Source organism: Pelobates fuscus, chromosome 3, assembly GCF_036172605.1.
Source record: "Pelobates fuscus isolate aPelFus1 chromosome 3, aPelFus1.pri, whole genome shotgun sequence".
Taxonomy (NCBI): domain Eukaryota; kingdom Metazoa; phylum Chordata; class Amphibia; order Anura; family Pelobatidae; genus Pelobates; species Pelobates fuscus.
In genome coordinates, this window is record NC_086319.1 from 318,171,137 (window position 1) to 318,185,496 (window position 14,360).

Consider the following 14,360-nt stretch of genomic DNA (forward strand, 5'->3'; position numbering starts at 1 on the left):
ATCATGTGCAATTTAGGATACAATTTATAAACTAAAACTCAAGAGATAAAACTTCTAACCTAAAATGCTCTTTACGGTGTTATTATTTGTATTCCCGGCACTATAAAGTGATTTCCTTGGTTAATTGAAATGTTTTGCTAGAATTTCTTGCAGTGCGCTTTGAGCCAGGAAAAAACAGCCATCTTAAAGTGAATATTTTTTTTGGCTGTCGGTATCCTTTGGAAATTTGATGTCAAGTTCCTTTTACTTGTGGTAACACATGATTCTCCTATTTTAGGAACGACTGGATTCAAGTAGGATTTTGTTATCCTAGAGGGACAACATTTTCCATCATCTCAGACATACATAACCGGCTAACAAAACAAACATACAAGACGGGAAACTTTGTACGAACCTTACAAATGGACAAAGTGCAACTAGTTTACCCCAACAGGGGCTATTATGTCTTTGATGAGGATTCTGGGTATGTGATCTTGTGATGCATGAGTAAGAAATGAATGATTGCACCTAAAACGTTCTGTACACCAGACTTAGTCACTAGAAAATGCTCTCCAGTAAGTCGCTTTGCTTTACGACAGCAGTTAGCAGTACACTCAGAATTTTTATATAACAGTTATTCAGGTGTTTATGGCTGACATATTATTTTACTGTATTGTTTTGCACTATTTATGCAAACTAACACCCATTACAAGACAAGTAGAGATAAAGAAGAAAATTAGAACATGCTACGTTAATCACAGAATGGCAAAATAATGTTAGTATTGTAAAGCAGATTGGATTTACCACTTACCGCACATTTGCTCAGCTTACATCTCCCCTCTCCCTTCTCTTTAATAACTCTCAGGTTTCCCACAACAGAAGTCATTCTTGGCAGGCTTATCATAATAAAAATATCAATAAAAATATTTGGCTGCATAGAGAAATAATTCTAATAGTAATTCCAGGGCTAATTTTCTCAGAGAAAACCAGTGCTCAATGGTCTTTTTTATTTAGGCAAAGAATGCAAATCGCCGCGCATGCGCATTAGAGCTCTCCATAGGAAAGCATTGAAAATGCTTTTCAATGCTTTCCTATGGGGAATTGAGCGACGCTGGAGGTCCTCACACAGCGTGAGGACGTCCAGCGATGCTCTAGCAAAACCTGTGCTATAATCCAGGAAGTACCCTCTAGTGGCTGTCTAGTAGACAGCCACTAGAGGCGGACTTAACCCTGCAAGGTAATTATTGCAGTTTATAAAAAAACTGCAATAATTACACTTGCAGGGTTAAGGGCAGTAGGAGTTGGCACACAGACCACTCCAATGGGCAGAAGTGGTCTGGGTGCCTGGAGTGTCCCTTAACCCCTTAAGGACACATGACATGTGTGACATGTCATGATTCCCTTTTATTCCAGAAGTTTGGTCCTTAAGGGGTTAAGTACCACTTTCTTCTTCCACACGTTAAATATTCCCAATGTTACAAAACTGGGTGTCATGTTTCCCTGTTACTTTATATGTTGGCTATAGAGCCTCTATTTCTTCTATCAGATATAACCCTGATTTGTGTGCAATCCAGGTGCTGGCGTACCAGGAGAAAATGTAAATGTTTGCTGAACCATATGTACCTTATGTTTCAAATAAATGTTATGCTAAAATGTTTATATATATATATATAAATAATATACATGTGTATAGGGTGAAACAGGCTAATTTATAGCTTCCATCCTCCATAGGGGGAATCAGGCTCCCTATTATGTGATTTGCATTGGTATTCTGCATTGGTACATGCTATAGTCCATTTGCCAACAAAATTACCTAGCTGGCGTGACCTGACCTAAAATGATACATTAACCATCTTGATAAAATTTGCTAATTCTGAATCAGATCCTAATTTAACTTTGGTGATGAAACTTACCCAAACTCAAGGCAGACATTAATGATGGTAATAAGTGAGAGTACACCTCAGAGGTTTATCCCCTGCATCAACGGCTACTCTGCTCCTATCTTTCCCATTTATTTATCCATCATGTAGATGTATCTAGGTCGTCTACGAGAGTAGTACTCAGGTTCTGGATATGGAGGGGGGGCATTCCTCATGGGGAATGTTTTTTTTTTTTTTTTTATCTAGCAAGTACTGACCTCATTGTTGAACATTTGATATTATATGAAAGGCTAGTGTGACTAAACCAATAATAGCAACATGTCACCAGGCTTTGTCAGAACCAACACATCCAGTAAAGCATTTGTAAATGATTACGTGGAAATGGGAGATTGAACACTTTTTTTTTTATCTGATTTTTTATTGTAGATTTGCAAAGGACAAAATAAACCAATACAACACGATGAACACTTTTTTTTTTATCTGATTTTTTATTGTAGATTTGCAAAGGACAAAATAAACCAATACAACACGATGAACACTTTTTTTTTTATCTGATTTTTTATTGTAGATTTGCAAAGGACAAAATAAACCAATACAACACGATGAACACTTTTTTTGATGTAGCCTTACAGCTACCTGCCTTCTCCCACATTACTTCATTTTCCAAATGTACTTTTCACTTAGAGCTTAACTAAAAGTGTTTCCCTGCTAGGCTGGCACTTGTGTTCTCATCTCCGAATTAAGCAGGTCCTGCGTTTACCCCATCACTCGATATTTCACAGCGATGAAATTGGCTATTGCTAAAAAGTGGAAATTGTCTAACATTCCTTCCATCCCTTTATTATTTTAGACTTGGCCAACAATGAAAGGATGGAGTAGATGTCTCACTACTTAAACAATTCCAAGTCAAAATATGTTCAAATACATGAGTTTTAACTTTCCCAACACTCTAGAATTAGTAGTGCATGAGAACAATTCCCGCTTTAGGGTTGTATTGTCACTAATATTTTTCCCCTATCCACTCTTTTAGTACGTGTGAGAGTGCACCATATTTTTTTATTTTGTTTATATGTAATAGGTGTGACCAAAGTATGGTTTGTTTGTTTTTTTAATGGAAAACTTTTCAATATATAATCTTATTTGAACAATCTAAGTATAAAAAGTACCGTACTTCTAGATATGCCTCATTACTGGGTTAGCACATAACAGGAAATTATGAGCTTTAAAAACTCAGGAGATTTTTTTTCTTTTTTCCTTTCCTGCCGTTTAGATATTGCTAGGGTGGAATAGAATGTAGATACCAGTTAATGCCAGAAAAGCAATAGCCTTTTATTAATTGCAAGACTCTCTTCCGCCTGTCTCTAGAGTGACTGCTATTATAAAAGAAATATCGTTAACAGATTATCGGCTGTGTTACACCATATGATACGATTAAAAAAAAAAAAAGATTTTTCTCAACACATCTTTATTTTTTTCATTTTTTTTCTCTATATTCATTATTATTGTCTGTAAAATGTATTAGGGCCTTTCTCTCATTATAGTACAAGTGACTATGTTCCTGATGTATGATATTTATTTTTCCCTTTTCACCTTTTTTAGGTTAAATAAAGAAAAAAAAAAATAGCAAGAAAATCAAAAATAGCCAAAAAATGTTATTCATTAACCTAGAATTCTGTTCTCCGTGAAGTTCCTTGCACTATTGGTGATCTCTAATAACAGCTGTGTGCTTTCTCAACTTTTCTTCACTTTACACTTTCTCTGGAATTTATTTCAGGCTCCTGTTCCTGACTCTGAAAGGTCATAATGAAAAGGAGCCGTTTGCTTTCTGTTCCGTAAAAGGCTGCGAGAGGATAAAGATCAAAGCTATGATCCCAGCGGGCTCTGGTGTTAGCGACTGCCAAGCCTCCGCCTACCCCAAATATGCTCAAACTCCCATGGTGGATGTGCCCCTTCCAAAGAAGTTGAATAAAAACCTTTTGGTAAAGTACCCCCATACTGTATTATATTGCTGTGTTACTATAAATGTACAAAGTTGGCCACTGCATACTTGTTTAGGAGTAATACATGTCTCATGTGATTTTTCTAATAAAATCTTGAAATAAAACAAGTGGAAAAAGTAACTTTTATTTTCTCTGAGTTTGTTTTAAAGTTGGAACAGCAGAAGCTTTAGATTTAGATGAGATAGTTTTGAGCTACAGGGGTGTCTTTCCATCAGCTACAGGATTGTTGCCATCAACCCAATGGACTAATCAAGTCCACAACATAAAGTATGGGGTATGCGCACTAAACAGCTTTACCAGTGAGTAGATGATCCCAACTGTATTTTAGGGTCTAACTTCAAAGCGTGTCACCGCTTTTCCAGCACACATGCCTTGATTTAATATTGTTGGATAAGCATTCCAAACAATTTAATATCTTTGGATAAACTTCTAAAGTAACTTTGTCAAAGTATTGACATATAAAAAATGATATGATGATCACAATACAACAAAATGAGACGGTTTGTCACAATATTAAACTATTTTAAAAGTTTATCCAAACATATGAGTGTTCAGTAAGCTTATCCAACAATATTAAATTAAGGCCTTGAAGTTCCTTATATGCACGAAACCTATAAAGATGTTTGCTGCCCTTTTCCTACAGATAACCTTTTTCTTTAGAACCGTATTCACGGCTGAATAAAATTAAGAATCCCAAAAATATTTTGGGTCATCTACTGATCGGTAATGCTGTTTAATGTGCTTATTATACCCTGCTACATGTTTTGGAAGAATTGTTTTTTGAAAAGGATTTTTGCAAATAAAAACCTATGAGAAAGGTCAGTCTCTGTTGTCCTTTTAAAACCCATACATTATAATCCATAACAACAAAACCGAACAGCTTTGGGTCTCACAGAGAACCTGATTGGATGCAAGTATTGTTTAGTTCAGGCCTGTCCAACCTGCGGCCCCCCAGATGTTGCCGAACTATAACTTCCATACAGCCCTGGTTTAGTTTTTTCTTTAAAATGTCATACAGAATGTTCAAAAAATGTTTAGCAGGCATCCGCACAGATTCTCTAAAGCCTCATTCCTAACATTCTCAGTGTTATTCAATAATATGTGGATTAATGGGGAAACTAAGTGAATTGAACGTGATCTCCAAATTTTAGGACAAAGTAGTCGAACTGAAGAAATCCTCAATGCCAGCTGTTTTTTACTATGGAAATTTTGATCTAATGTTTAAAATTAATTTTGAATTTTGGATAATTGCCATTTTAATAACACTGTCTGTGTTTGATCACATATACATCATCACTAAATTTCTAAAATTAGTTTTAAAGCATTATGATGGTTTAAAACTGTATCTAGAACAATTGTAATTAGAGGAATGAGATGGCATTGGCATATCTAGACGGGGAAAAAATAAATTGAAGCCATTATTTTGCATCAAGGACTGAGATATTGACGTATAAAACAAACTACATTTGTGAAACGAGTTGTTTTGCACATTGCAATATCCCCTTGTTACATTTTTCATGTACCACCGTACAATATGCAATAAATGTCCAGGAAAACATTGTATTGCTGGCAGCCCTATTTGCCCTATTTTGATTGACAGAGCATTGTGGGAATTGTAGTCCTACAAAATATGGGAATCTACTTTTTGGGCACCCTCTAATCTAGAGCATAGGGGTGATGACTAGTAATATTCCTGTCATTACGTTATTGTAATATTTGCTATCAATATATAATATATTCTATTGTAAGATATAAACTTAACATGCGTGTTCTATTACTTTGCAGAAGAAGTCAAAAGATCACTTCCTGGAGATAAAAGTAGAGTCATACAATACCAGATACTTCCATCTGAAGGATGACTTTGCCTACATTGAGGTAAGGTCTTTATTTGCACTAGAGTTATGCATTTGACTGTTGTAGTTAATCCTTCCATGGAGGTAGTTGTGTTTAATGTCTATAATCCATCCTGGCTTCTGTTTAGTGTCTGGCTATGTGACAGCTTGCTAACAAGTTCATGATCAGGTTTCACTTAGTATTTACAAACCAGAACCTTATATATCAGGAGTATTCCCATGATGGGCCTCCTACTATAATATGCTGACCACTGCTATAAACGCCAATCAAATTCAGGAGAAGCTAGCAGATTGTGCATCATTCCTAGTTGGATCTGCAGATTAGTCACATGAGGGGCATTATAGTAAGATTATATATGGTCACAATCTCTGTCTCAGCTATGTTATTGGGAGCAAGCCTGCATTTCTTGAGATGATGTTAAACTACAGTTCCCATAATCCTGAGCCTTGACAAAAGGCTAACCAAACCGTGAGCTGAAAGGTGATGGACATCTCAGTCACAAGTTGGACATCTCTGGGACAATACGAATCTTCATGTGCTATCAATTATTTGATGTGGCCAACGAAAACAGTGTTATTTAATTATTTTTTTTTTCATGTACAGGTGGATGGTAAAAAGTATTTTGTTCCAGAAGATGGGATAAAAGTCGTTGTCGTAGATGGCAATCTTGGAAAAGTAATGAATAATGCAAGTTTCAGAGCATCTATCCTGCAAGGAATCCCAGCACAGTTTGATAACTATGTAACAAACATCAAAGACAAGTGAGTAGTACTGTATATTTGATGGGAAATTACTCATTTTCTGGGTTCACTTTGGTGTTTTTTTGTTGCTTTTTTTTTATAATTTTGATCTCATTGGTAAACATTTATTTTCCCCTTTGGGATAATCACAGGTTAAATTGCACGTGTAAGTAGAAATCCATCAAACTTTTTTAAAATAAAATCTCAAAATGTTTCACTTCTAAAATGTCAACCCAAAAAGTTGCTATTCATTATGAAGACACATCGAAAAAGAAAACTCCAAGCAAGCCATAGGACTTTAAAAGACCGCCACTGGTTGTTTCATGTCAACATTTTACATGTATATATCTCACACAGATACAGGGAACAATAATAGTTCATGTGGACTACTGTCAGGGTCATTAACGAAAGTAAGAGTTTAAAGTAAATGTAAAGTGAATTTCAAATTTGAGGTCAAAATATTCTAGTCTTAAATGTCAGATTCCATTTAAATTCTCACTTTAGTAAAAAATCCCTTGTATAGGTTTGTTGATTAGGCTGATCTTGACCAAAGCTGTGCATTTGCAAATCATAAATGCCCAACATATTTCACGAACACCTCTGACTACTGTTAAAGCATCATGCTAAAACTTCACCTCATTTTCTTTCGTGAACTAAAATTCTTTTGTGTCTATTTGTGGTTTACCGTTTTTAATTTTGGTTTGCCAAGATTGGCTCCCTCCTGTTTACATTTCCCACATCCTTATTATTGAAACATGTTCCAAAGCAATTATGCAATAATTTGTCATAATAATTAGTAAAGCCGCCATGGGTTGTGGTTTGGAAGTAATTTTTAATTGGTTTAGATTAACGAGGTTAGTGGATAAACAGTGGAAGTTTGGATTTCTTTGAATGGCCCTCCATTTATTTGGAAACTGGAGATTCGTTGACCATTTCAGTGCAAATTAAGAAAATTTGGCAAAATTAGCCACACAAATTGTAGAACACATTTTGCAAAAGTTTATTTCTAACTTTTTTTATTACAATGGAATGATCTCCAAAAATATATCTAATCATATTTACAGTAAAACAAACCCACATAGTGCAGATGTTTCATGTAGTGTCTACATTAGGGGTAGGCACTCTAAATAATGTGGACTACATCTACCTTATAGTCCACAGCATCTGGAATGCAGATGGTTGCCTACCCACGGTCTAGATCGATAGGCAATCTTCGGCACTCTAGATGTTGTGGACTACATCCCCCATAATTCTCTTACATCCATAATGCTGGCAAAGCATCATGGGAGGTATAGTCCAAAACATTTAGAGTGCTGAAGGTTGCCTATGCCTGGTCTATTTGCATAAATGTCTATTTTTATGGTAATTGTATTCTTGGATTTCAGATATGCACAGAGTTTACAGTTCTTACTAACTCAATTCATGTTTGTTCATTGACAATTTACGGAGATTGAAACCAATAGCTGGATATAAGCTTTGTAATGAGTTTTTAAGAAAATATCACCTAAACGGAAATCTAATGGCTACCAGATGAATGATATCTGCTTATGAAAATGTGAAAATGGTAGCTACATAATTAAATCGATTTTTGAACTCATATCTCTCTCATAGTGAAGAGAACTAAATACAAATAAACCTACATGCATTTTACTATTGGATTAAAGGAACACATTCACCATTTTTTATATTATTTAAAACAAAGGATTACATAGAGTGTGTGCGTTTGTTTAATTTTGTAATGTATACATATAAGTAAATCCATCTTTCTAGTGCGATATCTGGAAATATACTAATAAGTATTTATTAATATATATCCATACAGAATAATACACTATAAACCTATAATACCTAGCTTTAAGAAATACAATAGAGAGAATCCCGTCTGTGCTAGAATTGCTTTCAATCAACGTTATTTACTGTGCTGTGCTTCAATTAAAACTCCATGGATTTGAATAGAAAATCAGCAATGGGGAGCGGACATTTTGCTTGAAAAACACTATGTTAATATCTCTCCCCCACAATCTATTTTTTTTTTTTTTTAATTCTTTATTTTGATTGTGCAAAGAGGAACATACAGCATTGCACAGCCACAACAGCTTGTGCCAGAGATTCAACAATATTCATTTACATTTGTGTGGCCTGTTAATTCTCGCACTTTTTATATTTTTGTCTCGGTCTAGTACGTGTTATCTCGTGGCTAGGGGTATGTGCCCGGTTCTGGGATGGGGACTCAACGACTCGGTTGGGTTCCTCGGCCCGTTAGAGCCTTTAGTTAGTCTGAGGTCAGTCGTGGCGGTGGGTCCCTGTTCGGGTCAGAGTATGTGTGTGGAGCTATGCGGCCGTACCTTATTGTGAGTAGAATTTAGGGGGTAGGTGCCCTTCACAGTAGGGTCCTGCCCTGTTCTGTCCCGCTGTGTGTGTTACGCCTGGCCTTGTGTAGTCGCTCGAACTATGTCGTTCTCCTGTCAGGCGGGGGGGGGAGAGAATGGATCGTGGCTGAAAATGTCAGTCAGACGGTGGATGCAGGGCGTAGTGTCTCGTCCAGTTAGTAACATTATATGGAGGAGCTAACGATAAAAGAAATGAAACACACTAATGCATAACGAAATAACAAAATAAAGATAGTCCAATGGGTCAACAAAGAGTCCTCATCGGGGCTTGGTTGCTTCATGTTGCTGTAGCCTCAGCTCGGTTCCGTTCCGCTCTGCGTGGGACAAAGGGTTTTACCCGGTCAGGGTTCCACTGGTGAGTCGGAGTAGGCTCTGTTAGGTTCTCCGTGGGTTGAAGAGAGTCTTTAGGCAGGCCCAGGGTGGGTAGCAAAGCTGTCGCGTCTTCAAGGGAGCCTATAGTGCAGCTGGTCTCACCCTTCTGGAGCCATATGGCACGTGTCTTCAGCCATCTGTATGGCATTTCTTGCTGTTGCAGCAGCTTTGTAAATGGCTTGAACGACCAGCGCCAAGCGAGTGTACTACCGGTTAGGTCAGCGTAAAACGAGAGAGACATCGATTCAAATTTGTAAGGGGAGCATTCCCTGGTTGCTGCGACGACCGCCATCTTGTCCTTGTGGTGCTGGAAGCGTATGATGAGGTCTCGGGGTGCCGTGGTAGGTGCCTTTGCCAGTTTCGGGGCTCGGAAGAAGCCGTCCAGCTGCGCTGCTTTGGCTTGTCGCGGCGGTAACAGTGCCGTTAGCAGCCGCCTTAGCATATGTGGGAGCTCCGCGGCCTGAATATCTTCCGGGATGCCTCTGATTTTCACATTTTTGGCCCGCCTTGCGTCCTCGATGGCTGCGAACTGGCACTCATGCCTTGCATTCTGGCTTTTGAGGCCTTGCACCTCTCGCTGTAGTGCAGCGATCTGTGATGTGTGGGTAGTTGTAGATGCCTCCAGAGTTCCGATTCTCCCCGTTAGGCCTTGGATGTCGGCCCGGAGGGACGCCATGTCCGTTTGGAGAGTTTTTTGAAGGTCGGCTAATAGAGACTTAAGGACCTCCGTTGTTACCGGTGAGGTGTTTGCTACCCGGACCATCGGCTGAGGTGCTGCCATCTGGGGTAGGTCTGGCGTTTCCTCCCCAGAGGAGAAGTCATCCGAGAGTTCAGAGAAGGTTTCAGGGTAAGCGGCCATTTTGGGCCCAGACGCCCCCTGCGTTTGCCGCAAGAGTTCCGCAATGTTGGGGCCCTGTCTCGGTTTGTCTGGTCTGGGCTTCTTCGTTTTGCGCCCCATCTTGATGGCGAGTTGCCTGTCACTCTCTTGAGCCGAAGAGGTTGCCGGTTTAGAAGCGGTAAACGGCTATTTTTTATATTTTGTTGGCTAGTGTAGCGGGAGCCCATGTGCTGTGCGACTTTCCTGCTCGGCAGTTAACGCCGCCCCCCACAATCTATTTTTTTAACTCAATTAGTTATTTTTAAAACATTATCCTTTCCTGAAGTAAAATTTTCTTACATTTTAAAGCATTTTAAAAGTACTGTAACTTTAAACCTATGTTTATGTGGGCCTTCGAGTTATTGCTTATGTTTTTGAGATGCATAGTCCCATAGTGTATCTCCTGCTTACGGTATGTTTACTTACAGCTCTATCGTGGTGATCGTGTCGAAGGGAAGATTGTATTCCAAAGGAATCTGGACCAAAGTGCTGGGAAAACTTGGAGCACAATCAGACTTCAAGCTAAAAGGTAAATATCTTGAATATCCTTATATGGCATACTGCCATATTGACTTGTTTTTATAGTGACAATAAATTATGTGGCACTGAATACATTAGCAAGCTAATCAGGGCCTTATGGCGATTTGTTCCCCCCCCCCCCCCCCTTTATTTCTCCACCTCACTACTTTTTTTGCATATGCCAAAAATACAAACCACACACACTCACACAAAAACTTGCATTATAGTTAATGCATTATATATATATATATGCAAAAATTAGAAAAAAATAAGAAAACTGGAAGCTCCTATGTTTGCTACAAATCCCCAAGCTGTGTAGCATGTAAAGTAAGCCCTTACTAAACCAGGAAGTTATTCTTAAGTGACATTTATTTATTTATCACTGGCATTTATAAAGCGCCAACATATTCCACAGCGCTGTACAATTAGTGGAGAACGTACAATATACACAGACAAATACAAAAGGTAAAGAGGTCCCTGCCCGTAAGCTGAGATCTAGCCATTGAAGCTCTTTTTATACAAAGTGCTTAGCTCGATAGCCTGTGAGCTTACACTCTAAAGGATATAAAGGGGATTTGAGGCAGGAAGTAGAAGGGGGAATTTGGAAGTAATGGGCAGAGGAAATAAACAGTGGCAGTTGGCAATTGGTAACTGCAATGTTAATGGGGGGGGGGGGGGTGAGGGGGTAACTGAGTAACATCTGAAACAGCTGGAATAGCATGCTATAGATTTAGTAGGAACCTGGGTGGGTGGTAAGTGCTTAGAGTCCATGAAGAGACCCAGTATTGCTTGGACCTGGGTGTGTGAAGTGAGGCCACATGAACAGTGATGGAGCTAAGACACTGTTATACAAAGGTATTTACAGCCAGGAGTGGCAAAGGATGGAGAAAGGGACTGGCCAGAGCAAACTTTTGTTTCATTCCATTGACAAAAAACTGCATGCACAGAAAATTACGGTTGCAGACTACAGCTACAAATGGTAACATTTTTATATTAACAATTAATAATATGGTAACAAAGCTAGAATAAATGAGGTGGATTCTAAGCAGTGCTGAGTTTATTCCATAAGTAGTGCTTTATGAGCACAGCAGGGGGTATCTGTGAGCTGTATGTCAATTGTCTGTTTTTATATTAGAAAACTAATCTACAACTCCCCAAAGTTGTAAACATTGTTCTATAAGCCCTTTATGTCTACAGCCGGTCCTTGTCCCTTACATGTAGGGACTCTTTCATCCCACGCTACTTATATAGTACATATTGGCAATAGCAATTCTTTTTACATTTCGAAATGCAGACAAATAACTTTATTTACTGTGTGTGGCATAATCATCTTTACATTCTGCTGTTGCTTTTAGAATCTACATTCTGAGGAATACTTTACTTACAAATATCCTTGTTAAATTTTAACATTTACTATGCAAACGGTAAACAAATTATACATCTGTAATTGTACATAACTGGAATGTATAGAAATCTATTCATGAATTTGCCATTTCTGCTAGTTCAGTGGGCTTTGTGTTTTCCATATAGATGTGATGTTACCATAATTGTTTATCACAAAGAATTCAGTAGTAGAGGAGTTAATATATGTATATATTGTCTGATTAAATGAACACTCCATGCACCAAAACCACTACACCTGTTGCAACGAATATGGTACAAGAAGTGCTCTGGCATTAATTAAGAGTAATCTATGAAATTATTTTAACACAATGTGCTGTAGTGGTTATAGTGCTTGGAGTATTTCTTTAATGCTCCTAGAGTCGACATGAGAAAAAACTCAAACGTATATTTGTATATTATTACAAGTCTTGACGAGAGCTTTACTATCTCTCTTTCATTTGCAATATTCTTCTGCATTAACTAAATTCTCTCACCAACTCCTTCTATTGTTTCAGATAAATTGGCCTTTGTCGGCTATAAGGGTAGTTTCCGACCCATCTGGGTTAAGATGGCTACAGATGTTGAGGCTGCGAAAATCTTCCAAGCTGTCCCTTTTCCTGTGGAAAAGAAAATGGCATTATAAAGATAAGCGATGGTCTTTGGATGTTATCACTGCCGTAACTGGGAGAACTGTAAGCTGTCATAACCAGACGGAACGCACAATCATTTCTCCCAAGGACTCTGCACACACTGTGCCTAGCTCTGCAGATTGCATCAGTACAAACTGTGCCAACAGACTTGTTGTACTCCCTGTGCCAACTACCCACATGATCAGTGAGGTCTCGGCACGAATGGAACGAAGATGATTTGTCCTTAGCACATAGAATACATGTTATTTTACATGTACTTCATGAGAGCGCCTTGTCTTGCTCTTTCTGATCACATGTTAATAATGACTGCTGCACTGCTCTCACAGATGTCAGTGATGAGAGAGCCTTCACAGGATACAGTTATTTGCATTATTTTAGTTTCCTTTTTTCACAGCAGGTTTTCTTTTTTTTTTTTTTTCCTTACAAAAAACGAGGCTATAACCTGGGATCAAAATCACTGATGAGAGATTATATAATAATCTCCATAGCAGATGAATGGATATTGAACGATGCATCCTAAGGAATGCAGTAAGATTGTTTACAATAAAAAGTGCGTTTAGTTGGGCAGATACATACTTTTGCATTTATATGATCATCATTCAATGGGGTCTGGGATGCTAAAAGAATGAATGCTAAAGTTATTGCAACTTTCAGGCTTGATCACAAGTAAACATTTGTGATATTCTGTTAATTCTCTTTATTTAAAAACATTTTTTTTTTTTTGCTGGGGTGGAGAATATTATGGATTTTTTTTTAGAAACGGTCCATACTTAAATCAAACATTTTGTGTCGAGTAATATTCTGAATATTCTTGCATAATTAAGGGACTGTGGTTAATTTTTTTAATTGATTAAATGAAAGTAGAAGCGTGGGGAACCTCTTTAACACCTCAAGGGTTAATGTATTGAATGGGAGCTATAGGTTTTATTAAGAAACCAGCTTGTGGCAGCCATATAGTGTATATACTGGGTACCAATTATGTAGCAAAAACAAACAGCAGGCTTGCTCACTCTAGCCATATCATTGCACTTACCAGCAGATGAAGCAGTAGCTGCTATTTAGTTCATTATTTTTTTAAACCTTGGTACCCGTTACATTTAAAGCTGTAGAACCACTGCATCGCATTATCCCTTTCACAATTACGTTTATACGCAGTCTTGAAAACACACTGCTACTTTCATTCCACTCTCCATATAGACTGATATTTGGTTTTTTTAACGTAAGGACTACATTTTGCACTTTGTCCACTTTGGTCCCAAAAACCCTTATGTCAAGATGTACAGCCCTACTTATTTAGCTGTAACAGCTTCATGCAGCCTTGTTGTCATTAATGGACATAGGTATCTAATTATGGAATCTGGTCTTAAAGAACAGATTGTTATATGGTGACAGTCATTGGTCCATGAAAGGTTACATTTAAGTCACAGATTGTACTTTATAGGACGAGTGACTAATCACGCACAGTAACATCTATGATAAATGGCCAACCTATAAACCTTCTGTAACATTCAGTACTTGTGAGAAGTCTTTTTGTGGCGCACAACTCCCATAAATTATCTCAAACGCGATCCGTGAATGTGCAGGAAAATAGAAGCAGCCCTTGTGAATTTATCACAGGTCATAAAAGGAATGAGGTATGTGCATTATAATCAAACTGTCATCAAGGCAGCCTTTAAATTAATATAAAGAGTATGTTTATAACGAGATTTAAGGCTA

General features: G+C 37.9%; 1 protein-coding gene across 3 annotated transcripts in view; it reads left to right on the forward strand.

Moving 5' to 3' along the window:
- CEMIP (cell migration inducing hyaluronidase 1) overlaps nucleotides 1–13,059 on the forward strand; it is a 119,062-nt gene extending 106,003 nt beyond the window's left edge. For all 3 annotated transcript variants that reach the window (XM_063448907.1, XM_063448908.1, XM_063448909.1), the window contains exons 24-29: nucleotides 278–463; nucleotides 3,634–3,838; nucleotides 5,645–5,734; nucleotides 6,317–6,474; nucleotides 10,521–10,621; nucleotides 12,510–13,059. In XM_063448907.1, the coding sequence (XP_063304977.1) occupies nucleotides 278–463; nucleotides 3,634–3,838; nucleotides 5,645–5,734; nucleotides 6,317–6,474; nucleotides 10,521–10,621; nucleotides 12,510–12,637 (868 nt within the window). In that variant the 3' untranslated portion in view covers nucleotides 12,638–13,059. The remainder of the gene's footprint in view (nucleotides 1–277; nucleotides 464–3,633; nucleotides 3,839–5,644; nucleotides 5,735–6,316; nucleotides 6,475–10,520; nucleotides 10,622–12,509) is intronic.
- The last annotated feature ends 1,301 nt before the right edge of the window (nucleotides 13,060–14,360 follow it).